The following is a 27,311-nucleotide window of genomic DNA, read 5'->3' as shown; positions in this document are numbered from 1 at the left end:
CTCACTCACTCACTCTGTCTCTCTTTTTCTCTCCACTTTTATTGCGAGTCGCGGCGGCTTTATTGCCAGTGCGCGGTCGGTAGTAATTAAATGCAACGAACGCGCGAACGTTGCGCGGCATATTGAATTAGCGGAATTGTTTTCGAATCTTTCGCGAAGGGCGAGATCCGCGCCGATGTCACCGCGACGTTCGGACGAGCGGCGTCCTATATCCTTACCTTGAGAACTCGCGCAATTCATTGTCGTCGTGCCGTTTGGTCCTCCATTCTGCACCGGTGACGGGTACCTGAAAACAGAAACGAAAATCTGAGCACTCTCGCACGTTACGCAAACTCCTAAGATACTTATATCTATCTGAACAATATAAATGTTACGCTTGTTATTTAAAATTATACCAATTAAATATGAATAAAAATATATTAAGCACCGTTATTGTTTGCACGAAAACTTATCTGTGAAATGTTTTTGATTTTCAGAAGCGGATGTTTCGGAACACCAACTCGCCGCTGCGCAGCAACAGGTAATACTGTTCGATTGTCTATTTAACGATAAGCTATCTTTTAAGATTTAACGATTCCGCGTTTGGAGCATATGCATCGTGCTGCATAGTTAAAATCAACGTGAAACGTGATAACGGGATTAACGTAATTCTCCTCCCGCCCGCCCCCCTCCCCGGTCTCTCGTATAGTTATTTAATCAATCTTAAGCATGTGTACACATAATTTCGTAAATTTAACTTCTCATTAAAACGACCAATCAATAATCTAGGAGCTAATTACATATTATTTCAATATCCTTTTGTCAGCGTTTTTCCAACATAATTTAATATTTTATCGAATTTTCCTTTGATATTGAAAATATCGAATATTACATTTGACAAACCCATTACGAAAGCGGTACTTAATTTAATTAATTTTCAAATTAGCTGTAATGTTCTTTTAGTTAGCTCTTCCCTGTCACATTTAAAAGGGAAAGAGCCGGAAACGGTTTTTCTCTAATTAAAATTTCCGTAATGTGATTGTCCTTTATCAAGATAGTTTCTTGCGCATGTTTTCATTTATGTCGGTAGCAAAAAGGGGATTGTAAATCTCTTCCGCTTTAATTTACGTTTCACGCTCGCGCCGCGATTTCGGATTACGTGTCACACTTTACTTTTTATATATTAATTCCTCCGCGCGGTTATCAACGCAAATATCCCGGCGTCCGCCGTATTTCCTAAAGTTAAGGTACACAGGCAAGACAAGTGGATGAAGACTCCGCAAGTTTTATAAGTTTTAGTTCATGTGACGTAACATGGCGCCTCAAAACTTTATCCCGAGTTTTTCCTTTCATTTCATTAAAACTTCCCGCGAGAGAGAAAGAGAGGCGTCGTACAAAGTCGGTTAAAAAGCGCTACCGCGGCGGCGGTTATCGAAGAGTAATTATTGTTGTGTACGTTAAAAAATCCGCAGGAAGCACGATAAGATGTGTAAGGTAATACCGTTTAATTTACGTTCAACTGCACGACGTATCGATCTCGATTACGTCACGAACGGGGTAATAAAGATATCGCGTTAACAATTTAAATACAATGCTGATACAAATGATAGCGCACGTCGTCGCGCAACTTCATTTAACAGTTACGCGATAGCATCGTTCTTCATTTTATTTAAAATACCCTTGAAATTTACAAAAAAAAAAATGCGGAGAAGGGCGTATAAATTCTAGGAAATTAATGTTCGTGCTGATAATCCCGGAGTGCAGATGGGCAATTTGCATTTATCACGGGCGCGACGTCGATTTTTCAAAATTTATCTTTCCGATATACATGCAGACCACTCAATTAGGGATTATTCGTGGAGGGGAGGGAAAAAAAAGGAATGTCGATTTATAACGGGGCGAGAAGGGGGAAGCCGGGAGGGACGGAGGGAGGCCCCGTTCCGTCTCGCGATGGCGAACGCGCGCACCATTTAATTGATTGTGCCCGGCCGCGGACGCGCGAGCGGCAATTATGATCGCGCGCGTCCTCTCTCTATATTCCGCCGTTCCTCTGTGTCTCCCGACTAATTATGAGGCACGGGGTACGCGCGCTCGCATGCCGTTTAGTTGCCCCACGCGCGTCGAAATCGTTTTGCGCGGATTACAGATATTATCGGACGGCCGCGCGCGGATATTAGAGGCCGGCACGGCGGGATCGAGCGTCGTCGGGCGACACTTAATTATCGCGCGTAGCCGAGCGAGGAACATGTCGTGTCGTTACGACGTTGTTGCATCGATACCTGATCGTCAGCCCGCCGTCGCCGTTGCCGTCGCCACACTCGTCGGGAACACGCGGTTGAACTTTAACTGGTATTAACCTTTCCGCCGTGGCACCGCTTCGTGGCTGCCTTTTTTAAAAAAACGCGCAAGGCAAGCATGTGCACACCGCGATTACGGTGCACTGGCCACGTTTATTATTCCCATGTAGATTAGCGACGCCTTGATCGATCGTTTCTTACAGCTTTCTTTACCGAGCCACCTAAGAGTAGTATGTCACCTGTGAGCCTATATAAACGCACACGCGTATTTTTACATGCGACGAAAGGGTTAACAGGTAAACGTTACCTACGTTCTGCAGGTGTAAATTGTGCACGAGCGGTTTTTCTTTTTCTTTTTTTTTTTCCTTTAACGTTTGATACCGCGAGCCAGCTATTAGAGTTAGGACAGTTTTTACAGATATCACTCATCGCTTCTGGGTGGGAAGGCGAAAAGATATAATGGCCGGCTTTAATGACGACAATTACGTCGACGACATTTGAAAGAAGATCCAAGTGGCAAAAAATCATTTGCGGTATGCTATATAGCGAGATGGGCGCGGGATGGGGGGATGCCATTGAGATTATAAATAGCGAAGATTACGGAGACGGCGTTGCGCATACGCACACGCGGAGGTATAATTATATCCTGAAAGTAACTAATCACTTCTTGTTTTCCGTATTGCAAAAGAGGATGTGCCTCGTTGAGACCTGATACGCGGTGTCCCGGATGAAACCGACGAAATTTCTTCAACAATTCTAATTATCGTTGCAACACGCACACGTGCACGTGTTGTGACATAAGACCTGCAATCTGCGCGAATAATCCTGAACGGAGTTTCTGCTGCCGTTCAAACACAGCAGCTCGAAATTCAGTAGTGGTAGTTGTTCAAATTAAAAAAAAAAGTCTATGAAAGCTCGAAAGCGGAGAGGTAAAAATCATAGAAAATCTAGGTCAGAGTTATGTGGGGATAGCGACCCATGTCTTTACCGCTTTCGATATCTCGCGTTTCGAGCGCCATTCCGAACGGCTGCGGAATCGGGCAATTACGGTCTTTGACGTTATTGAGCCTCGCGCGTATAGAACCGATGTGCAGCAATGTCAGGATTATCTAATGAGGTGAGATTATCCTCATGGGAAGTCGCAATTAGCGGCTTAATTCGTCTCCGAATACAATCAGGCGCGCGATCAGATCTCATTTCTGCGAAGAGGCACGTGGAGTTTTCGTCGTTCGAGAGACGTCACGTTTATTTTCGTCAAAGAAGATTGAAAAAAAAGTTTTCCGCATTCTTCTCTGCGTCCCTGCTGCCTGTTTGCGCTCACAAATTTTGTATCACATATTTACGCTTACGAACGTATAAAAAATTGTTAGAGAAATAATCCAAATTTTTCTTTCTTTTGTTTTTTAATCGAAAGAACATTCATTTCGTAACGAAGTGGGATAAAATTGTGCATTTATCGCTGTGTTAATATTCAGTTGCCCAAATATATTGTCAAGTGGTAGTGGATTTAACGAAGTATGTGTATATATTACATATGTTATATAATATATATATATATATATAATATAACATATGTAGTATATACACATACTTCGTTAAATCCACTACCACTTGACAATATATTTGTGCAACTGAATCATGGTGAAACAGTAAATTATTTTTATTGCACCCTCGCGCGCGATTCGAGACCATAACGGGCGGGAGGGAGGGGAGACGGTACCCCCGGATATAGTAGTAATACGTTCGCAGTCATCGGGTTGGTTTACTCATGGATGGATTCTAAAAGCTCTGTCACCCGACACTGGGGAAAGTCATTCGATGAACCATTGACGTCGGTCCGGCGGTGTAGGCTGCAGAGCAGAACGGTAGTGTGCCTTCTCCCGACCAGCGCGCAGATTGTTGTTGTTGTCGTTTTCGGGTTCATATGATACGTGTAATACACCCGCGTGGCGGATTCAACGGCGGCGCAAATATTTTGCGCGAGACTAAACGTAAATATCGCGGCACGCGCGCGCGACGATATTTAATATCTCGGCTCTCTTTTCCATTATTTCCGTCTATATATTAAAATCCGGATGCGCATTTTCGAAATCGCGGGACGAAAAACAGGGACGCGCCGCGCCGCCGGCCGTGTGTATTGTACGCAAGCCATTTTAATTTCATACCTGCGCATTCAATATCATTTTAGCGCCGCGAGCCGCCAAACCGGAGCTAATAGGCGAAAAAATGTTTTTGTTGTCGACGCATTAATATGGGAGAGCGTGGCATTTTATCGGTGATATCAGTTTTAAACGTTATCACTCGAGAATATTTATCCTTTCGGATATTTTTACCTCGTATCTCTCGGACGACATGGGACAACGAACGGGACGAGAAAGAGGTCATTACGTAATATATGTCTTTTAAATGTGATTTGTAGGTATGGAATTTGCAAACATAGCGATATAATATCAAACAGAATCACGAGTTAGACATTCAATGCATTAAAACTTCAATTAACGTTCGTTTTATTGTCTGCTTAAATTATTTGATATGTATATTTACATATATCTATATCAGATAATTATATGTATATATTTTATTATATGTATATATCTAATGAGTATATGTATATATATATATACATATATTATATATATATATATATATATATGCATGTATATAAAGATGCCAAAGAGACTTATTGTTTATTAGTCCACGACGAATGTTCCGCATATTTTTTTATTCAAAAGAATGTGAATTTATTCATTAATGTTTTGTATTTATGGCAAAAATTTATCGTATGATATTAAATCTTTTTTCATTACCAATACTGCTTGTAAACAGATATTCTGTTACAGATTTTATTGAATAATTATATTATTTTCATAAAGGGATAATAAATATTTTTATATTAATAACAAATGTATACGTACGTGTTATAGAAAAAAAAATGCTGACAGCTTTTAAAGTGCAAAACGGTAGCAGAATTTGTATTTATTAATTAATCGTCGTCGATGCGCGCGTTTATTTATCGATGTGCAATTTACGATCTGGTTATTTCTTATACTCCGGTGGACGAATTAATAATAGCGTGAGTAATAAGCTGGCCGGCCGGCCCGCGTGGTAATTGGGAAAAGTATCGGGTACCACAAACGATTTCGACCTGTTTAATCATACGCTGTCTTGCCACGAATGCGTTTTGCCACGGATCGTGTGCGTGACGCACGACGACGACGACGACGACGACGACGACGACGACGACGATGATGATGATGACGACGAGGGGCATATATATATTCACCGCGAATTTACGCCGGCTGGCATTGCAGGAAGGAAAGAAGAAGGCAGAAAGACCGAGCTCGCGCGGGATAATAACGTCAAGTCGGGGCCTAAATATCATAATTATCATAACCCGAGAGAGGAATCCACCGTTCGTCGCCGCACCGTTTCTCCACGCACGTTATCCGCGGCGCAGCGGCGGCGGCGGGGGAGAGCGAACGGGGCTTTAAACCGTTTTCTACCGTGCAATTACAGTCCGTGCAATAGTCCGCCATTATCTAGAGACGAGTCTATCAATATTGCACGGCCGCGTCTGGATGAAAGGAAAAAAGTTTCCCGCGCCAGCACGTGCGAGTGCGCGCGAGCGCCTTCTTTGCCTCGCACTTTGTCGTCTTCGGTGAACTGCGCTCCTGCTCGTAATACGAGGCCTCGTACAGCTCAAAACCGCTAGACACCAGTCACTCGATGACGCGCAAGAATTCTGCGACGGAGAATTCACGCTCTCTCTCTCTCTCTCTTTCTTTCTCTCTCTTCTCTCCATATGTATTTTTAAAGAATTTACGTCAAGGCTACGCGACTCAAGGTCACGAGCTTCTTTTTTTTTTCACGGGCAGCACGTTGTATGGATACAATCGTACCACAGTGCATTAAAGCAATTTGCGGTACGCGGAACGGAAATAATGACGGATTTCAAAATTAATGCCGATGATGCGGACCATTCAGTCATTGTCATTTATCGTGTCTTCAGAGCGAGACGTGACATTTGACAAGATCTGTTTCAACGCAGTGATTCATACGTGCAGTTACGAGCCTCGTCTCCGAAAGGCGTATCTGCAAATTAACTCGTTTATCAGCCGTTATCTATTCGTGTCAAAGGAACCTTCGAATGCATACGCGCGCGGCGTGCATACGCGCCGATAAGCTTGCAAGGTGAACCGAAGTAAGGAATTAACGAATGGCGATATTAAATTGGCGCAAAATTTCATTGCGCGGATTGAATAAAAAATAAATATAAATTTTCGGATCTTTAAGTCGACAATAATTTTTATTGCGAAGACAGGGGCGCATGCCTATGGCAGTTTATCTCCCCCATTTATCTGTCTCACTTAAATAATGTTGTCAATGTGACGATTATATTAAATATTACATAAAATCCAATCTTGAAGCGCGTTTGCGGGAAGTAATTTAACAATAATTTCTATGCGTCGGAATAATTATATAGTTATTTACATTTATTCCTTTTTTTTGTTATCAGTGTGTCTTACATGAGTAAGCGTTTAAAAGTTACAACATCGCGATATAATGTGCATATGCACATGGTTAACATATTACATAAATTATCATGTATTCACGCAACTGGATTTATTGCGTTTCGCATCAAAAGACACTGCGGCGGCGGGGAGGGAATTGATACTTTAATTGCACGAACTGACGTGTAATATAATTTTTGCGTGCTGCTTGCGATCAACCGGCAGACAAACGTGTCTTAGAACGACTGTGAGAGACAACTGCAATGTGACAGAAAAAAAAAAATGAGTGACGGCGAAATAGTTACGTAAAATGTTGCAGCTCTGGGAGTCTTTACGATTCGATAAAACGACCGAAGCGGACTAAGTTAGATTTATTTCCTTCCGTGAGTTGTCAGAATCATTCGTTGTGCACTTCCATAACAAACATTTATCCGTTGACGGCCTCGTTAAAAAAGAAGAAGACAAGAGAAGCCCCCCCCCTCCGCGCCTCTTTCTTTCTCTTTCATTCACTTTCTTTATTTTTTCGCCGTCATGAGGACGAGGGTTCCTGATTTATAAATTACATTCAATTATGTTGCTATATTTTTGTCACGAGGAAAGAATCCTTTGACAACGCACAAACTTTCCAACATTGCTTTTTAAATCAAACATATATTAGAAACATGACATGAAATATAATTTGCAACAAATATTTTTCAACGTGAAGTATTTTTTTTTATATCTGATAAAAGTATTTCTATATTTATTTCGATCAATATTACATTCAGAAGAGTTTGCGACTCCCTATATTTATTTACGCGTTTTATTTCTTTTTTTCATATCTGCGAGTACTTAAAAAACTGTGAACGTAATCATATCGTCGCATAAAATTTATTTTCTGCGTGAAAGATGTACGAACGGTTTGTAGGCGTTATATCGCATCTGGTTCAGCTAAGTTTCAATTTCCAAGCGATGAAAGAGGTTTAACAAAACTTCGATGAATTAGAATTAAGAAAAAGTTAATGAAAATTGATAAAAAACAGGATCAGTGTAAGCCTTTTTAATACGATCGATTATCCTGCAAAGGGACCAGTTAAATACATTAACAGCTTCCTCCGCACAGCGGAGTTTATTTCCGCGAAATCTTCTATCGCGCAAGAAATTACGCTGTTAAAATGCGTTAATCCTCATAATTGTAGGTGCGCGCGCGCGTTTCCGTCCCTCTCACGAAAAAGTTGCGACTAGCCGAAAAAAGTGAGAAAAATATCCGCGCGAAGAAGGTTGCATAGGACATACCGCGTCTAAGTGCATAGTTTTATAAACTGTAGATTTTCTGTAGGCGTTCTTCTGCAGCCAGCTGAATGATTCATCTCGGGGTACATTATTACTTAAGGAAACTTAGACCATTACACTTCCGTGGCATCTCGTGGCATCTGGCATACTTTAGCGCACTTAAATATAATTGTTTATAAAAAAAGTACCCGCAAGGCATAACAATAAAATACAATCTTTTAGATATTATTAATTGATTTTTGAAATACTTGCATATTTGTTATGCAAATTATTACTTCTTTGCAATCACAATACTTTATAGATTTATTGCAAAAATTTATATTGAAAATTTTAATGAAGCAAGGCTTTCTATATACAATAGAATTACAATTTTGCTATGTGATTTTATATAATAAGATTGCAGTTTATTATACAATATTATTTTTTATACAATAAACTATATGCGTAAGAAGAAACGATATACTTGCGATATAACGTGTGTGAAGTTCGTGATTATGCATGATTATACGTACACCTATGAATGTGTCATCTATCAATTATTTATTAATTACTTAACTGTCTCTCGATTAGAAATTGCAATTTCTTATGCGCATATATTACGTCCCCTATAGAAATATTGATAAATCATTAATACTAATAAATTATTAATAGCAAAATGTAACTGCTACATGCAGTCTATTTATTCTCCTACATATTACACAAGAGTTCAAACAGGTGATTAATTATCTCTCTTGAAAAATCTCTCAAATCTCATATTCATTTAAAAAAACGAGGTTTTTATTTTCGTTTTGATCAGAAAGGTGTTTAAATCTAGAATCTGATTTGTTATTTATACTTTTTATCCGATTTCTTACCTCGCGAGAAGAGTCAAACCGCGCGAGATTAATAAATTAAGATAACGAGATTAAGTTGCATTATGCGTCGTGATCTCGTCTTTTGTTTAAAATCGCAAATTCGGATTTATCGCGCGTTGTCACACTCCTCGCGGAACGAGCGGCGGTAATAAACATTAATTTACAACATACTTTTTTAATCGAGGCGAAGATATACATCTCGTTTATTGGATAAGCGAGATTAGATTTAGGAGGACGAGAGATAATACAGCCTGTCACTTTGAAACGCGAGGAACAGAATATAATATTCGGGGAACTTACTTTTTTAATGCGCCCAATATTTCGTGATATATCGCACGTGCTCCTTCACTTGCTTCCACTACATCGCAATCGTATTTAGAGAGCTATTGCCGTATAGTACGACGCGGCGGCGTTGTGTTTATATCGTTACCCTTGTGTGTCGTTCGCGCGGCGCGGACTCGACCTCTCAGCGTGCGTAGGCGACGAAGGTGCGTGCCCCTCGTCGCGCCGCGGCGGTTATTATCTCTCGCGATCGCGTAACCGGCGTAACTTCCGAACACGCGTATTCGTACTTCTCGCGAGCGCGAGTAATCCACTCGCCACCAATCTGACACTCGCGATATACCTTGCTACAATAGCACTACATCTCCCGGTCGGCTGAGACGAACTGTTCTTTTTTTTACATCGCGCTTTCGACGATTGTTTTTCGTATATGATTTCACGCTATCGCGTCACAGGCATAGTAACACGTGCGTACCATGCGTGTGATGCGTGGCACACACATACACATGTATATGTATTTCGTGACGAGATGACTCGAGCCGATTAGGTAAAACGGCGAAATTGTTTTGCTGAATCGAATTTCGACCGGCGACAACAATGTGTACGACTGATGCGTACACGAAGTGTTTGGGTGGCCGAAACGACGCGACGTTGTTTTTCACCTTGGGTCTGTCCTTCGTGACTTGACTAGTGTACGCATTTGTACTTAAAATGAAACAGATGTGTACTTGAAGATTTGGCGAAAGCGAGACAGAAAGTTTTAGTACACAATCCAGTGCAGAGACAAAATACAGGCCTCTCACGTTCGCACAGCGGGACTCACGCCACGCCGTCGGCCGGCCGACTCGTGCCGTGAGTCCGTGAGACAAATCTTGTGTCTACGATGCTGTAGAAATCGGAACCGGACAAATCTTGTATCCACGATGCTAGAAATCGGAACCGGATGTCCGACAGAAAGGCACGGGAAATAACCAATCATGTTTTGAGCAATACGACATATTTGACCAATTGGTCATTGACGATTGATCAATTTTCGGATCGATTTTTATAGTTCGCTAATCGTGTGGACACGTGGACTTGTATTCTTCTTCGAGACACGATTTAGCGACAATTAGACGCGATCCGTATGATATTACGACAATTTGCGGCTGTTCATTAGGAAAGTATGTTTTGCGCGATTTATTTGTTTGAAGCAAGTGGCGCAGAGTATATAGCAACGCGAAACGTGGGAACATCAAAGAAAAGTAATGGAAAAATGTGATTTATCGACCATTTGTTGATCATACCATGCATTTCGCAAGGTTTCTCATTCAAAATAATCGCCCGCACGACCAATAAATTGTAAAATGTTAAATTCTCGTTTTCGCGTCCGAAATTGTCTGAAATTCATCTTCGGACAGTCTCGACTTTACAGTCTCGATCGTACATTTTCGGTACGTTTCGTCGACGTTGGACGTTAACCTGACTTGCGTCGTACTAAGGTTGGCGACACTGTTTTTAACAGTCGCGGTGTGTTTTACGGTAACTGCTCCGAGTCGTAGCGTGACTTAATTGACAAATTCGGCTGCGAATCGATCTGGCGTCCAACCATCGGGTGGCGTCGAATTCGACATCGCGAACGGTCTCCTCATGTTGTGCGTCTCCTCTGTCGCGACACGAGGCGTCGGTATTGCGTATGCAAAGTGCTCGTAATTAACCGTACTCTCGCGAGTGAGTGTTGTGAGTGCCACATGGACGCCTAAGAAGAGAGCCTGAGTGGAGGAAGCCTGAGAGAGAAGGAAGCCCGAGAGGAGAATGAGATCCTGGGAGGCGTCGGAACGGATGGCGGAGCAACCACTGGGTGAGTTACTCTTTTGTCGTTTTTCGTGACGTTTTGTCGCCGAAAATCGATCGTTTACGACGATTTTGCGAGCGCGACGATTGTCACACAGATTAGCGCCGATTGTTTCGTGCGCCGCTATAATTCTGTTACGTTTTGCGTTTTACAGATCGACGCGGCTCGACGCAGTTCAACTTTGACGATGCGCGTCGATGGGTGAGTGACGAAATATTGTTTATTTTACGTCGCGTCGACGATCTATGAAATCTAACAGATCTAAAACATGATTTAACAAATTTGTGAAAAAAAGATTATAGCGGATGTGCGTAGATATATAACGTATTGAATCGAGAGAGTAGGAATATTAAAGATAAATATGGGATCTTTCATTGATCCACTGCGTTAATATGAACGGGCTAACAATAAGACGGATACAGCATAAGTATGAATGTTCAATCTTGAAATATATGCGTTTATTTAAATATACTTGCAAGCGTGGAATAATATTTCACGAGTAAAGTAAGCTTGGTAAAAAGTGACAGAGATAATAGAGTGATTTTTCTGATGAAGACTTTATTATCTTTTTTTTTTTCATTTATTACCAAGCTTCTAAATGCCTCCAAAAGCCTCTAGACAGATGAGATTTTCAAGAGATACATTTCAGAACATTATGAAGATATTAATGTTTATTAACAAATAATGTCATGCAAACAATATTAATAATGTTGTCTTTCAATTTTTTTAAATATCGCACGTTATTTAAGTACGTTATAATTGATTATGTTTCTTGCTCAGATAGAATAGCGAAAAATAAGGAGAGAACAAGTAAATAAAATTACAAATAAAATATTGTTTAAAATTATAAGTGTAATAGTAATTATAATAGTTATAAAAGTTTTTATTTAAATTTCTTCATCGTGTTTGTATCTCGTGGACGAGATGAATTTTTGCAACAAGATTATGTATACATTTTGTACGTATTTGTAATAAAAATGAATGCATATATGTAACGCTATAGAGAGACACTGTTAATATACTTAAAAGAAAAAAATTCATTGTTATATTTTCCCTTCTTAAGTATTTTTTAAATAAAATTAAAGAGTGTGGCCTCTTCTTGACTTCAGGATTAAATATTATATAAAAGTTAAGTCAAGAAAGAAATGTATTTATATACATATATGTATGATATGTAATATTTATAGATAATATTTATATTTTATGGTTACGCCATATAAGCAATTAATTCATTTAATGATAGACACAATTAATAATTATTAATTGTTTTTATTTATAATAATAAATTTATCATAGCCCGTTATAAATATAATAATAAATTTATCATAGCCCGTTCATACTAATATATCGAAATAGGAGATTTATGTTTGTATTAAAAATGTTTTGATGTTATTTGTACAGAAATACATAAATATATTTTCACATGCAATTAAATACAAGAAATTTATTACACGCGATTGTCCGGCGATAATTTATTCACGGTTGAATTGCCTGTGAGTTTATCAGTGCGTATGAGAAAGGAGCACTTTAAGAAAACGATTGAATGTAGGTTACCGTCTTCGATAATCAATACCTGATAATCAATAATAGATGACAGATCGGTACGCGTGTACGCGTAATTGCGTGAATACGCGAACTCTACGGGAGATATCATACTTGGCCAGCTTTGATAATCGCGTAAATCGAAAATTATTGTGATCCCAACGTGTATTGGATTTATATCTCTGTCGTTAGAGGAGAGTTTTAACTTTGATATCCAGAATATTAAAATATGGTTGCGAGACACCCCATGTATTCTATTCTATTCTATTCTAGAGTTTTTCGCGTACATAGAATAGACTGCGAATCTAGTGCGAACGCTTTCTGAATTTTTTTCACCTAGCTGTACTGCTAAACGCACGCCGAGAATATTTCCTATTCGTGATATTCACCGAATTTCTTGCGCGCATCCGGGATACTTTCGCGTCGTACGATTTCATCATGCCGCCCCATTGCGAGGGGTTTCTTGAGCGTTCTATACGGCGCGGCAGAGCGACGAGGATGGTTAGGACGAAAGATTTTCGCGGAACTTCACGCAACTTATATCCCAGTGTGCATCATCGCCGGAGCGATGTACGTACGCATGTCACTCAGAAATTCTAAGGTGGAGCAGCTTGTTCGAACATGTTCGAGAAACGGTGGCGCAACGCGAAAGAACGAACGACGCGCGCTCCGCGAAGCGATTTTTTTCTGTCTAGAGAGATGCGATATAATCTTCGATGAGCGGAACGCGCGAAGAAATTCCAATTGGGACAAAGTAAAAAAATCGTATAGAGTCACTTTATCGTTACGCGGAAAAAAGATGCAAGAGCCATCATGTAAAACGAAACGAAATGAAACAACGCGAAGGACAGGGTTTATTTCGGTAATCGTAATTTGTCAAGTTTGCTTCTCGGACTGTTCTTGCAGCCCGACCGCGGCGGTTCCTTAAGGCCGCGCAAGTCGAAAGGAGATAAAAGATACCGCCAAGCCTCGACGTACAGTCGAGCCGGCAACTACCATGGCGTAGTCGTGGAATTTTATGGCTGCAGATCGGGTCTATGCCTTATATAAGGCATGACGTGCAACGTGCATAAAGCCGCGAGACGAAAATCGTTAGTTGAATAATATAAATTTGCAATGAATATAAATTGACTGATAAAGGTATATATATATATATATACATATATATCATATTGCTATTATTTTTATTTAATATTATTTCATACACTCCTTTTCAAGCCATTAAAGAAATTTATTTAGAGGTGTTTGATAAATCGTACTGCAATATTAAATCCATCCAGCGTCAGTGTCATCGGCATTATTCATTAGTCGATTACGATCGATAATCGGCGATTCAATATTCGCGGTCAAATCGAATAACGCATCGACGCAGGAAATTGATGGCGGCGATGAATATCGAGATTAATGCAAAAGTCATTACAGACACCATATTCGCGCGCTCGTACTTATGATACGAATATTAGTGAATCTTATGCGGGTCCAATTTAATTAAAAAAAAAAAAAAATCGAATCGGGATTTCCTTCGACTCCGCAACGCTGGTGTGTCGCGTAAGGAGAAAGAAAATTGTCATTTTAATCGCGAGACGCAAATGGCAATCTTAATTTGGCATCCGCAAAATGCAAAGTGCTAACTGAATCGCGCGTTTGGTGCCGCGCGATTCTCTTATTTTTCCGCGTAACAGAATCCGAAACGTGTGGACGCGCGGCGCGCTTTTGCAATTTAAAAATCGAGCCACCTTAGTTACTCGTTCGCTCGTGAACTCGCTCGAACACGCTCGCTTCGAATAATTCCGCCTCGCGGCCCACCTACCCCGGCAACAATGGCGACTCCGAAAATTCTCCGGAGCTGCTCGAAAACGTTATATATGTGTGAGTGTGTGTGCGATACTGCGGGAGAGCGAGAGAGCGAGAAAGAGAGAGAGAGAGAGAGAGAGAGGAAGCCGGTACAGTCGCCAACAACGCGTCGCCGTGGAATTTCAGTGCTCGGTGATGAGAGGAGAGGAGAACGCATTTCGGGTGCGTTCAAGAAACGAGACGTTCGCATCCGCGGCGCCTCGTTGCAAGAGAGAGAGAGAGAGAGAGCGTGCATTTTGCGTGCGAGCCGCGCTCGCCGCGCGTCCGACCGAACGCGGCGCGTTTCCTCCGCTTCCGACGCGCTAATTCGAAAATACTCGGAATAATTTTCAGCCGGAGCTATACCTGCCCCATGTGCTTTTTATGTGGCGCTCGGACCTATGTACCGCGCGGGCCCCGGTGTACATACATACGTACATACGTACGTACATAGGCGAGAGGTGCGCTCGCGCGCGTACATGCCGCGGAGGTAAATATACAACGTATATAAGGGTAGCGTGTAGGAGATGGTTGGTACATAGAAGTACTTGCTGGAAACGACTAGGGCTATTGGCGGGGGTGGAGTGAAGGGAGACGAGGGCAAGAGGAATGGAGAGAGAGCACGCTTCTCTCTCTATCTTTCTCTCTCGCTCTCTCTCTCTCTCTCTCTCTCTCATTCTCCCGTGGATCCCTCTCTTTCCCACTCTATCTTGCTCTTTCCAACGCTCTCTCGTAGCGAAGGCTTCGAGCTACGTTTCGAGACCTTTCCATGCATCCACACTGTGAATCGCTCATCTTGAAAGTCCTTTTGCACGCTTGAGTCACGAGGAGTACCTGTCGATCGATCAATATAGTAATAACTTGTATTAAATTTCAAGTTAGTATTCGATGCTTTCAAGACCGGACGCCAAATTCTGAGAAACAGCGATCATTTCGTGACTCGAATAATCCGAATTTGAGATAGGTATATTGCATCAAACTCTTGCTCTCGGCGAAAAAATTCTCTCCCTTTCTGAGAAAGGTTATATATCTCAATTGACACATCAGAAGATGCATATATTTTCAAGTATTTTATGATCAAACGCCTATTATATTATAGATATACGAAATAATCAAGTCTGAAACAGGCTGGTAAGGTTCACGGGGGTAGGGGGGGGGAAGGGGTGGAGGAAAAAGTTTGGACGAGGAATTTCGGCGTTAAAGAGGAGCCATTCGCGAGCCACCCGTGTGCGCGTCCGAACTGAGCGCGGGGCTCTGGATCGATGGTGCCGTGGGCTGGGGGCTGCGAATTTTGCGCCGTTTCGAAATTCCGCGCGAATGAAGATGATCTGGGATCAGAGAAATAGCACACCAGTAATACAACACTTTTCGCCGAAACTCCTCGGATTGAGTTACCAGCGGCAACGCGCGTTGCGCCGCGCGTTTCTGACCGTGTGCGTGCGTGCGCGCGTGAGCCAGCCCTCGGCACCCGCGCCGCGCCGCGCCGCGCCGTTCGGATTCAGCACACGGGGTTTCCTCGTGAAATCGGAGCTCCTGGTGCTTTTTACCCCGGCGCAGGAACGGAATATGTTTGAAAACAAAGTCCTGCCTATGCCGGGAAACTTGATTTCTGACGGGCTTTCGGCCGGCGAGATTCTACTTTCGCGACTACCCTCTCCTCCCCTCCACCCCTCTTTTTTTTCCCTCTGTGGAAAACGCGCGCGTTATACGGATTTTCGCGTAGAGGAAACGTCGGCCTCGCTTTTTCAGTTGGCTTAGGGCTCGTATAAGCATTCGGGAGTTTTTCGCGCAAAGTGCGCGCGCGCGAGTCATTTAATTCGCGCAAGAAGAGGCGTTTAGGATAATAACTCGGTCGTCGAAAGTAAGGCCCCGCGACTTTTTTCTGAAGTTGAAATTTTATCGGATCTTTTCGCGCGGAGGAGTCTCGTTACAATCAAGCAAAGTACTACTACTAAAAGTAATGAGAACGATATAAGGTTAAACGAGGCTGTAATAGACACCCCTGGATAACGCTTCTTTTTTTTTTGTCCGTTGCCGTCGTATATATATACGCGCCATTCGGCGGAGGGATCGCTGTAATAATAATCAAGGATGGTCGAGACATTTTCTGGCGGGTCGTTTTGTAACTTTTCAGACTCGACAGCCGCATTCTCGAGCGGCCGGTATCGGAATTCACCGGCGCGCGCGTTTATTTATCGCAACATTAGTCGTCGAAAGAGACAGTCGCGTTTTCAATGCGACGCGCGCGCGCGCGCGCGAGAGAGAGACAATTCTCTCTTTCTCTCTTTCTCTCTCTCCCTTCCTGTCATCGTCAATCGTTATCCGGGATTCTTCGCGGACAATATCGTCGCGTTGACGTGAACGATTAAAATCGCGACGCAAATATAAATCCGCGCGCGTCAATGCGCGCCGGCGGATTCTCTCTCGCTCTCTTGAATCACGTCAACGTACCGAGATAGTCCGACTCGTTAACGACTGCACGATTTCAATAAAGTACTTGCCAGGCCCGTCAATCGTAACAACGATATTACTACAAAATGCCGTTACACGCTTTCGCGCCCTGCCCTGCTGCCCCGCTGTAAGTGCATTACGCGAGAGCAGCGTTATCCGCGGAAACGACGAAGGACAGTGCACAATCTAATTCACGTCGATCTTAATCCTTGCCAGGGGAGTCTACTAGCGTGCACGTAAAAAGATTAAACCCCGCGACTTGACGAAAGCGGATAAGAAGAAAAACTCAAATTTCATTTTGCGCTTCTTTCTCGCGCTTATCTGACGAAATCTGAGCCGTTTTTACAATTCCAACTGTGTCACAGGAGCTTTCAAGATCATACATAGGTTTTTTAAATCGATATCAAACGGAGAAGCTGTGCATATATGTTGTATGAAATATAAATCGAAGAAATTGATTGCTATAATCTTGTTTTGCATTAAAAATCGCACGTTTTCTCGTTCTTAGGTTTTCTGCTAAATTTCGGATCAAGGTCCTTTCTATTGAAAATTCTTTTAAACGTCGTCTTTTTTTTATTGGTAGAAATGTCTTATTAATTACTCGCGATTAAAAGATGAAATATATCGTTTGTTGTGTCATCTTGCAATTTTCTTTTTGTAAATTAAAGATCTTTCTTTTTCACTCTCTCACTCTCTCTCTCTCTCTTCCCCTTGTATTTTAGTCGTGTGCTTTTTTGAGCTCAACTTAAATTATTCCTAATTGAATTATTTGTTCATACATCGATCTGTTCTTGGTACATGTCAATCGAGTTGGCACACGTCAGCGGGGTCAATATGCAATGCCGACCTTCGAGTCAATCGTATCTTCGGTCGCGTGAATATTTCAACGTGCCGCGGCTAACATCCGGAAACTTTCCCTTCAACGAGGGGGAAGAAATCGCCGAGGGACCAGAAACAAACGTTTTTCTCCGATTTTCTCGATCGCGCGGTACCGGGGAACCACCAGCAGCCGATCGTGGCGGCAGCGGCAAGCGTACGCGTTTCGCGTGGGGTTCGTAGCTACCCCTAAGCCGGGCTGTGGCTGGTGCTGGTGCTGCTGCTCGTTGCTAGGGGAAACCTCCAGAAAACTCTACACACATACATATACGGGCGTGCGCGCGCGCGCGCGCGCACGCACGTACACGTATAGCTTATACACGTACAGACACATACACGGAGCGTGCAAGCGAGCCAACCCATCGACGGTGTACGCGCACACGCACACACAAATTCCCACCCACACCCGTGTCTCGGCCACCTACGGGAGCGCGCGCGCGCACACATACATACCGCATCTCGCATACATATACACACCAGGCCACGTGCACACGAACGAAGGGGGCAACGAGAGAAGCTCACGCACGTACTCTCACGCACACCCTGACGCGCCGTGGAAAATGTCGATAACGAAAAACCACCACTGGTCTCTCTCTCTTTCTCTCTCTGTCTCTCTTCTCTTCCCTCTCTCTCTCTCTCTTTCTCTCTCTCTCTTTGTCACTCCCCCTGTTCTCCTCTCATCCCTCTGTCTCTCCACCGATTTCTCCTCGTTCGCCGCTATATATGCGCATCTCCTCGTTCCTGCTTCTCTCCATTGCGGCCAGCACCCGGCCAAGGTATTTCATTGTTGCACCAAAAGTCTCGAAGGATAGGAAAAAAAGGGGAGGAAAAAAAATATCGACGGAGGGACCTTAGAGACCCTCGACATTAAGTTAGGTGAGGTCAGGCAAACCGCGGCGACCATCCCCGTTCGCGCGATCCGCGCGCCCTTCGCTCTCTCGCTCACGTTCTTCGCTCTCTCAGTCCTGGGATTATCGAAAATCCTTTCTCGCCCCGGTTGTCGCGCCCGCCTGCCCGCTCGCGAGAAGACTCGTTTCACGGACGATTTCGTCCTCCGCCTACGCGGCGAGGTTTTTCCCCACGTCGATCTCGGGAATCTGTATTCGTATGTATGTATACGTGTATGTACATGTGTGTGTGTGTGTGTGTGCGTGTGTACTGTGGACGGGGCGATCGTATGGCGGTAAAGGCGTCTCCTTCGGGGACGATCCGGTCAGAAAACCGCACACCAGCACCTTTCAGTCCCCGAGAGCGAGAAAACGAGCGTGATTCGAGAGCCAAGCTCTGCGCGCTCGTTAATGGACGCGAGAGTGGGCGTTGAGGTTCATTCAGGACGCGAGTACAATAGAAAAGTCGCGACAATATTGCGCATCTGTTGGAAGACGGGTCGTGTGTGCGACATGTAGAGACGTTCCTCACAATTAGAGCTGTTATAAAATTCGGTCATATTCTTTGATCGATTTCGGATCGAGTATTTTTTTTTTTATTAGGGAAAATTGCAAGATACCTCAATTACTCTGGCTTGCCAAATCTATTATACATTATAATATCAAATTAATTACATATATTAATAACGTAAAATCTAATATTACGCATTGAATAATATATGTGATATCTCATTATGTAAAGAGAAGAAATAATCGCGTAACTAGCATTACGAGGGCTTCGCCAAATTAAACGAGCATAATTGTGATGCGATTTAGCGAGAGCTCCGTTTAAGAAACGTTCAAGTTCTATCGCAATTCCCTGTGCCTCGTCGAAAAAAAAAGCTCGTAAGTGGACGGTTCTGCAGACATCATAATCCCGCGGAGGAATAATATCAGGATATATTGCTTTGACTATCGTTTAACTCGATTTTCCACGAAAAACCGTGCACAAAAGGTTGGCCTTTGACAAAGGGAGCAGGGAAAGGGCACCAGAAACTCGAGCCCCGCGTCTCTCACGAGTGTGCCTGGTAGGTCCTTGTCTCTGTATGTAAATCTGTGCCACAGAAAGAGAAAAAGAGAGCGGATAGAAGTAGGAGGAGCAGGAGGGGGAGGAGGAGAGGAAGGCGGGAGAGTGACCGAGAGAGGTAAAAAAGGGAGGGAAAAAAAATGAAATAAGGGTCGCTCTGAGGAGTGGCTGGCACGGCCTTACGTGGCAACGACGTAATGACCCTCGTAAAAAAGAAGCCCTGCGTGCGCAATAAAAATTTACGAGCCAAATAATAACCCCGCGTCCGCGGCGCGCATGGTCGTCCTTTGACGTTTTCGAAGTCGGAAGCGCTTCTCGGCAGCGGCGACGACGACGGCGACGGCGATGACGACGACGACGACGACGACGACGACGACGATGGGGAACTTTTGCGTAATGTTAACGCGGCGCCGATGGCTCTCCTGCGGCGACATTTACGTGATTTACATAAAAGAGTCATCGCGCTACGGTGGAGCAGTCGGCCGTGAGGGGAAACCGACTGAAACTCTCCTTTACGCGCGTTTTGGAGATCCGATCCACGGATGATGCTGGCGATCCTCTTTGGACCGTGCGCGCAAATGTATTTGACGTATAAAATAGATGCGGAGTATAGATACTAGGATGTCAAAATGTAAGATGATAAGATCGTATATAGAGCTTTTGTTCGTAGAATGAATTTCCGAATTGCTGAAAATTTAATTAACATTTAATAATCTGATAATAATAGATTAAAATTATAGGAATAGACGTGACGTATAATTTATTTCAAGTAATTACTGCACGTGAAAATCATCATTTGGCTTCTTTGCGTGGTATAAAATTCGTGCGCCGAAATTAACGAAATCTCAATTAAGGGACGGTAATTTTTGACCTGAATCCACATCGCTGTCTCCCCTCAAACGAGAAATTATTGCAATCGTATTACGCCGTGTGGAGTAGAATAAAGATAAGATTTACTTTCGAAATGATAGATCAATCTCCCCCCCCTCCCCCCGGCCCTCTCTCTCTTTCTTTCTTTCGCTCACACTATCTATCTATTTCTATCTCCATCTCTATTTCTCCCTCATGAGCCGGGAAAGGGGTTTCGTGTTTTAAATCGCGACGTCGTCGAGGCCGGCGCTGCACGTGAATTTGAAAAATGGATTCGGGAATGCGGGTGCGCTCGGGAAGCTCGCGCGCGATCAGGCTCTGAGGGAATTTAATTTATGTCAATATTAATTCTCGCTCGCTGGCAGAATTTTGTGTTATTCGACGAAACGAGTTTCTTGGGGGGCGCGTGCTTCAAGTATAGAGCACGCCGCCGCCGCCGCCGCCGCCACCGCCGCCGCCGCCGCCGCCGCCGCCGCTGCCGGTCCGCCAGTATATGTAACACAAACTATTAGACCGGTATGCTTCGGCACGTACCGCGGCATACCGAAGAATTCTTTCACCGTGTTCCGGAGAGGTATGTACCAAAGTATACCGAACTAATAGCGCGCGGTATGTACCGAAGTAATGCCTTTCGCGCTCACAATGTGCATCCTCCGCGCCGACCCCCTTAGCCGCGCGTTCGCCAACTGTGTTACGTTAATTTATGACGTCGCCCCCGTTATTTTTCTTCGGGGCTCTCCTAAGCAGTCGAAAATAATTATTTTCGGCGTGTATTTACCTTCCGCGCGCGCTCACGTAGGTAGGTGGTGCCTATATGTACGAAGAAGAGGTTCGCTCGCACATATCGATTGATAATGACAAAGTTCGGCCGTCAGTCTCTCGACGTGCCGGCAAACGAAACGAGATTACGGGCGAGAATGTTAATGATAAATTCATGCGGGATTAAACGCAAAAGCGAACAATAATTGCTCGCTTACTCAGCGGCGGAGATTAGCGTCAGCGATTATTTTTCATCGTTCTCGCGACAAACATATTTCGTTCTATTGACGGAAGAAAAGGAAAGTGTGACGTATACGTCATTAATCTTATTTCCATCATCGGCGTCGCCACACGTTAGATCACGTGTTCGCGCGTAAATTTATCAAGGTAAACATCAATCTTCATTTATTTAGAATTTCGACGATTTGATTTGAACTTTGTTAACTTTTGCGTCTTGCGATTTTTATGCGGCTCGTCCATGAAAATTTAAGCACTCAACCGACAGCCGTTAACCGCGTCACGAGAATAACGCCTTTATCAATAACCGGTTGTTTACTGTTTACCGTGCATCTACGCTAAGCGTTTTTAATAACGTCACTTGTGGAAGCGCATCGATAAGTGCATCATGAGGGATCGATAACGTCAGACGAGTACTTAATTTCTCAGTATCCTACTGAAACATTAATGCACATGCCGCACGAGTTTCGAGTTACGCATTGTAGTGCGAAACCCGGAATGCAGAACTATTTTCAAGTAAGATTAATGCTATCCCGGCGTTCCAAGGAAATTCACGGCAAAATAGGAATATACGCTGCGCCGTTAAACTTTCAAAATTATGCGTCGTTACGTAGTTATACCGAGTATCGCGGAAGTTACCATCGACGCATATGCAGGAAAGTAAAAGCGCCATGTAACTTAATGTGGCAAATATTCTGTAATCGGAGGAGGATTACCGTGAATAGTTATAGGATTTACAAGTTCATCGTCGACATTATTTAAATCGACCGCGAGCTACCCCTTTATTTTTAATGGTTCTTTTTATACGATTCTAAAGGAGGAGTACCTTCAGTTAGGGAGCATGAAAACTTTATGAAATTTTTACTCTAACTTGGGACACCGTTCGCGTTTTGTTGACGGGAAAAAATTCTAATTTTCTCGACGGATAAAGAGCTCATTAAAGAATTCACAAAATTAAAAAAAGAGCGAATTCGAACCGTAGGGCGTGTATCAGCAACGAAATGTCGAATAAGCTTCCGCAATCGAGATAGATTCCCTTGGGTGAAATCAACATATCACCCTAGTCCGTGCCGTAACCGAATTAAAACGATAACTGACGTGTGTACGTCTGCCGTTTCGAAATAAAATACACGTTGGGGAGAGAGGGAGAGGGAGGATGCAGAATTGATCGCGGCCCATCAAAAAATTTACCGAAAATTCCGGAAGTGACTGATCTATCTCATGAAAGATATTTCATTTAATAAATGTGGAGATGTTTTTTCTCTTGTTTACACATGAAGAGGGATTAAATCACTTCCATAAAAAGAAGTCATTTCTCTTAACGGTAACGGTAATGTTAAAGACATCAATAAAAAAAATAAAAAGAAGCGTTCTGGATTGAAAGGATGAATTTGGGGAATCTGTTCTAAATTTAAGAAATGATCGGCCGCGGGAAACTGTTTGGCGAACGGCACGTCGCGCGAAGGACGTAAGGCGGCGCGGGGCGGCGAAGAAAAAGAATAGACAGACGGAGAAACGAATCACCAAAGCGAGCATCGATTCCGGTCGAAGGTCGAATGACCTTCGGCAAACTGCGCGCGAGTCGAGGGTAGGGGGGGAAGAGATTCCCCTGGGTGAAATCGACATATCGCCTTAGGTCGCGCCGTAGTTCCGAGTTTCCAGTTATAAATTACGGGGTAGACGACCGAGTTCCACCGCTTTTTCTTCTTCTTCTTCTTCTTCTTCTTCTTCTCCTTCTTCCTCTCCTGCCGCGCTCCTTTTTTTCTTATTCTTCTCCTTCTACCTCGCCCCCATTTCGTGCCGCTCGCTCACCCTTTCCCCGCCATCAATGTCTCGGCTCCTCTCCTTTTTCTCCTCCCTGTTCGAAACTCTCGCTCCTTTCTCTCCCTCTTTTTTCTTTATTCACCTAACTGCCTCGCGGAAGCGGTATGCTGCGTATCGGGGCAGCGTTCGAACCACGTGTGGTCCCCATTCATAAAACTGTCGATCCCCGACACGTGCACCGCTCCGCGCGCGACGGAACCCTCGATGGAACGAGCGAGCACGCGTGGCCTCGACTATTTCGCCGGCCGATTTTGAACTCTGACCCTAAACCAGAATCTGATTTAAAGGAGCGCTGCTGACGGCCAAGCTGAAAACGGGCCGTGATCTCGTAAGACACAAGTGAGACACATTTTTTTAATGTTTCAGGGTAAAGAATATATAGCTAAATCTTGAATCTTTCCTTTCTACTTTGTAATATTCTAATTGTAATATCTTGTAGTTTTAATGTTTTAATTTTCTTAAAATAAAACGAAATACATTTTTTAAAAGATTTTTTAAATATCTTTATCCTAAAAGAAATAAATATAGGGCTGTTATTTTTTTTTATGAATGTGACATTTCTCGATATGTTTTAAGATTTTACTGGAAGCTGTATTATCGAGGATTTCTTTTTATATAAAAAAAAAGAAATCTTTTTAAATTTCTTTTTGTACAAATAAATGTTTATTAGCTTATGTTTCTGAACTTTGCTGATTACGCACGAGTAATAAACATACAGCGGTGAAGTAAGTCACGGTGGCTTTAATTAAGTCGCTGAATAAATGCCAACCAGTGATTTTAATTACCCTTCTAAATGTATGCTACAAGCGTAATTATACGTTTACATTGCCGCTTATGATTTCTTTTTTTCTCGTGTGTGTATTAATTAGAATAAGAGAGAGGAAGACAGAGAGAGAGAGAAAGAAAAAAATACGGAGTTAAGCCAAATAAAAATGAGTAAGAGGGTGCATAAATAAGGCCGCGAAAACACCGAGACGGATGATTTACAGTGACATTGTTTGCATTATCGCACCGAAAAGCTTCTTTTTCGCATAGTTTTACGCGTGTATAATCAACGATTACTGCAAAATCCATCATTGTTGTGTCACGAGTTTTGCACGATTTTATTTTTGTGCTTTAGGTACAACGCGCTTTATCAAATGCTAGCAAAAGAGACATTAAATCGACACGAAAGTAAATGCGTTTGTGAAATCCTTTGTAGGGATGAGAGTAGAAATTACTTTAATAATGCTAATAAATAAACATGCAAGACGCGTAAAAGTGCCATCGCGCAATATCTGTCGCATCGTGTTCCGTTTCTTTCACAAATTTACACGCGTTCGCTAACATATTTTTGCTAACTGCATTAGCTGTATTATCTATTTTTTGTAGCACCAATTTATTGGCGTGCATATGGGAAACGTTAAATTTTATTTTTCACGGACAATCGAGTGCTAACGATCAAATTGTGCATGCAAATGAATTTGGACGCGAAAATCAATTGCGTCATTTCCGATCGCACTACCGTAACAAGCGTCGTAAAACTTTTTAACGCCTACAGCTATCCGGCAATATCCATTATTATTGCATTTTTATATTTGTATTTGTTGTCAGGATGAACATTTCTATTATATGTACGAATTTTTGAATATTAGTAAGTATAAAAACGCGAGAGAAAGAAAAAGAGAGAATAATTGAAATTTGAGTTAGAAATTCGATGGACGCCGGGAAATATGCGCGTATATTTTGGTTGTAGGTCAAAGTAGGAATAAGTGTCCGCTTACGTCAGTGCGACACGTTGCGCAATTCCCGCCTTGCAACTCTATAGGCCCTTTTGCACGTGCGCCGAAGTACTTTAAGGAAAAGCGCACATGTGTCAGATTAAATTTATCTATTTCTGGCACCGAGTAACGCGGGGAATGGGACGATCGCGGGTACGCGAGAGACGGAACGAGCAGAAATGTAAGTAGACGCACATGGGATGCCTCGCTCCCGCGTGAGAGTGAAGAAGAATTGAAAGGATTAGGGATGCTGGCCGATTTTTTAAACATTATCTTTATGTCGAGACATTAAGTAAAACAACATATAAATAGATTTAAAGTCTATTTTTCCACTGTAGTTGAAAAGACCTTGTTAAATCGTCGAACGACAAGTCGGTTTTTTTTTCGTGCCGTTCCGACAAAAAAATTATTTCCATAGTTACGATAAGACGCAATTTGTAATTCCAATACGTATGTGACTTCGCGCGCGTCGCTCTGACGTGCCGTTGCTCACGCTCGCACGCATCTCTCAAGGGTGCGTCGGGGCGCTTTGAGCAGCGTTAGGCGATTTCGAGACGCAGTGACAGGTAGAAGGCAATCAGAGTCTCCAGCCTAATCATATTGATGGGCGTGCTGTGCGTTATTCGTGGCATAGTGCACCGCGGCAAGCGTATAGGTTGCGGCAACGGCAGTGGCGGCGACGGCGGCGGCGGCGCCGACGGCCCCGGCAATTTCTCTCGAAGGTAGAACACATCGATAACCTCATCGATATGTATATTGCTTTGTTAGCATAGTAACAGGCTTGATCCCGTGGCTCGGTTTTGCCGCCTGCGACGCGCAAGACGCGCGCAGCAACGTTGCATTATCCAATCGCCACTTTGTAATTCGGCCGCGCGCGCTGTGCAGTTTCCGACGTCGCCGACGACGACGTGGTGCATAACAAGAGTCGCCGCGAATTGGCTAATGGCCGAAAGACCGCGAATGCGTATCCCAGTATCCGCGCGTGCAGGCGACCGCGAGATACCCCGCATGCGATTCTCCCGCGAATTCTCTTATCGTACTCGCGAGTCGCGATTACGTCGAGCGTGGTAATCGGATAAGATCTTTGTAAAATTTATTTTGATACGCATTTTCGACTTTGTCTGTAAATCATCGCGAAATACAAACTACATCTTTACATGACGTACGTACAACAATACATATTTTGTCACGGTGATGTAATGACAGGACGATACGTTTCAACATGCTAATGTATTATTAATTGGACGTTGGAGAGACTTGATTTGACTTCTCGAAACATTAGATTCGAAAGCGGAACGATACTTTCGGCCCGATTTAGTAATGATGTACACAACAACGTATACTGATGTCATAAATAAATGCCGGGGTACGAGAGCGAGTACTCTATCTCGACGTAATCAATTATTTTCACGGCACGGCGGTTTATCCGATCGATAATTTATAACCTGCTGTGTGATAATACTGCGAAATTCGCGGATAATATTACGTATACGGTAATTCCACTTTGTGTAATTGCGCTTTGAAGATCTCCGCTACATTACGGGAGTTTAATTAAACCTTTAATCCATATCCGCCTAACGTCCCCCTTAGGGCGCCTAGGATAGCTCATATTCGAATTAATTTGTAATCGCTACAAAGCACTGACGTTTCCCTACCTGACGTTCCACATAAGGATCCTTAGAAGACTCATAAATTTCGAACACACATCTCGCGCTCTTCCCCACATTGCAGGGCTAACAAGACGGCTAACATTATCTATATGATATACATTTATATTCTATTAAATCCCGAAATCCCGTAGCGTGTTCATTGGTGATTGATTAACGTTGACACGAATCTATTATCTATATATAAATTCTAAGTTCAAGATGCTAAAGATGAAGTTAATAGAGGGTGCAATTAGAGGCTCCGATCAGATACGGAAGTGGCCCATTTACGATACTCGGTGACGTTATTAGTTAAGCACCGAAGACGCTGTTTCGCCTATTTATTACTGATTTTTCCTCTCCGAGAGAGGAAGAGAAAGAGAGAGAGAGAGAGAGAGGCCGTTAAGACGGTGGGGTCTTATCGACAAAATCGATTTTCGCTTCACCCTTGTTAAGCCGAGCAGGTAGCTAATCCACTGTCGCATCGCGACTGTCGAGAAGTCGAGAATAATCTCCCGTCGTTTGGCTCTT

The 27,311-nt window shown here is 43.1% G+C and overlaps 2 protein-coding genes across 3 annotated transcripts in view; one reads left to right on the top strand and one right to left on the bottom strand.

Annotated features, from left to right (window-relative positions):
* Positions 1-27,311, top strand: part of LOC105462763 — a 104,907-nt gene that overhangs the window by 15,789 nt on the left and 61,807 nt on the right. Inside the window, exons 1-2 of one of the 2 annotated variants that reach the window (XM_011709623.1) lie at positions 10,401-11,035; positions 11,184-11,230. In XM_011709623.1, coding sequence (XP_011707925.1) covers positions 10,990-11,035; positions 11,184-11,230 — 93 coding nt within the window. In that variant the 5' untranslated portion in view covers positions 10,401-10,989. Of the gene's footprint in view, positions 1-476; positions 521-10,400; positions 11,036-11,183; positions 11,231-27,311 lie in introns of those variants that run through there. The other variant, XM_011709617.1, reaches the window with a different exon arrangement.
* Positions 1-27,311, bottom strand: part of LOC105462756 (atrophin-1) — a 117,051-nt gene that overhangs the window by 47,885 nt on the left and 41,855 nt on the right. The window contains exon 2 of the mRNA XM_011709604.1: positions 219-286. Within this exon, the coding sequence (XP_011707906.1) occupies positions 219-286 (68 nt within the window). The remainder of the gene's footprint in view (positions 1-218; positions 287-27,311) is intronic.

The sequence above is a fragment of the Wasmannia auropunctata genome, unplaced genomic scaffold (genome assembly GCF_000956235.1).
Source record: "Wasmannia auropunctata unplaced genomic scaffold, wasmannia.A_1.0 LD336116.1, whole genome shotgun sequence".
NCBI classification, from domain to species: Eukaryota; Metazoa; Arthropoda; class Insecta; order Hymenoptera; family Formicidae; genus Wasmannia; species Wasmannia auropunctata.
The sequence above is the reverse complement of the archived record's forward strand: the minus strand, read 5'-3'. Positions and strand labels throughout refer to the sequence as shown.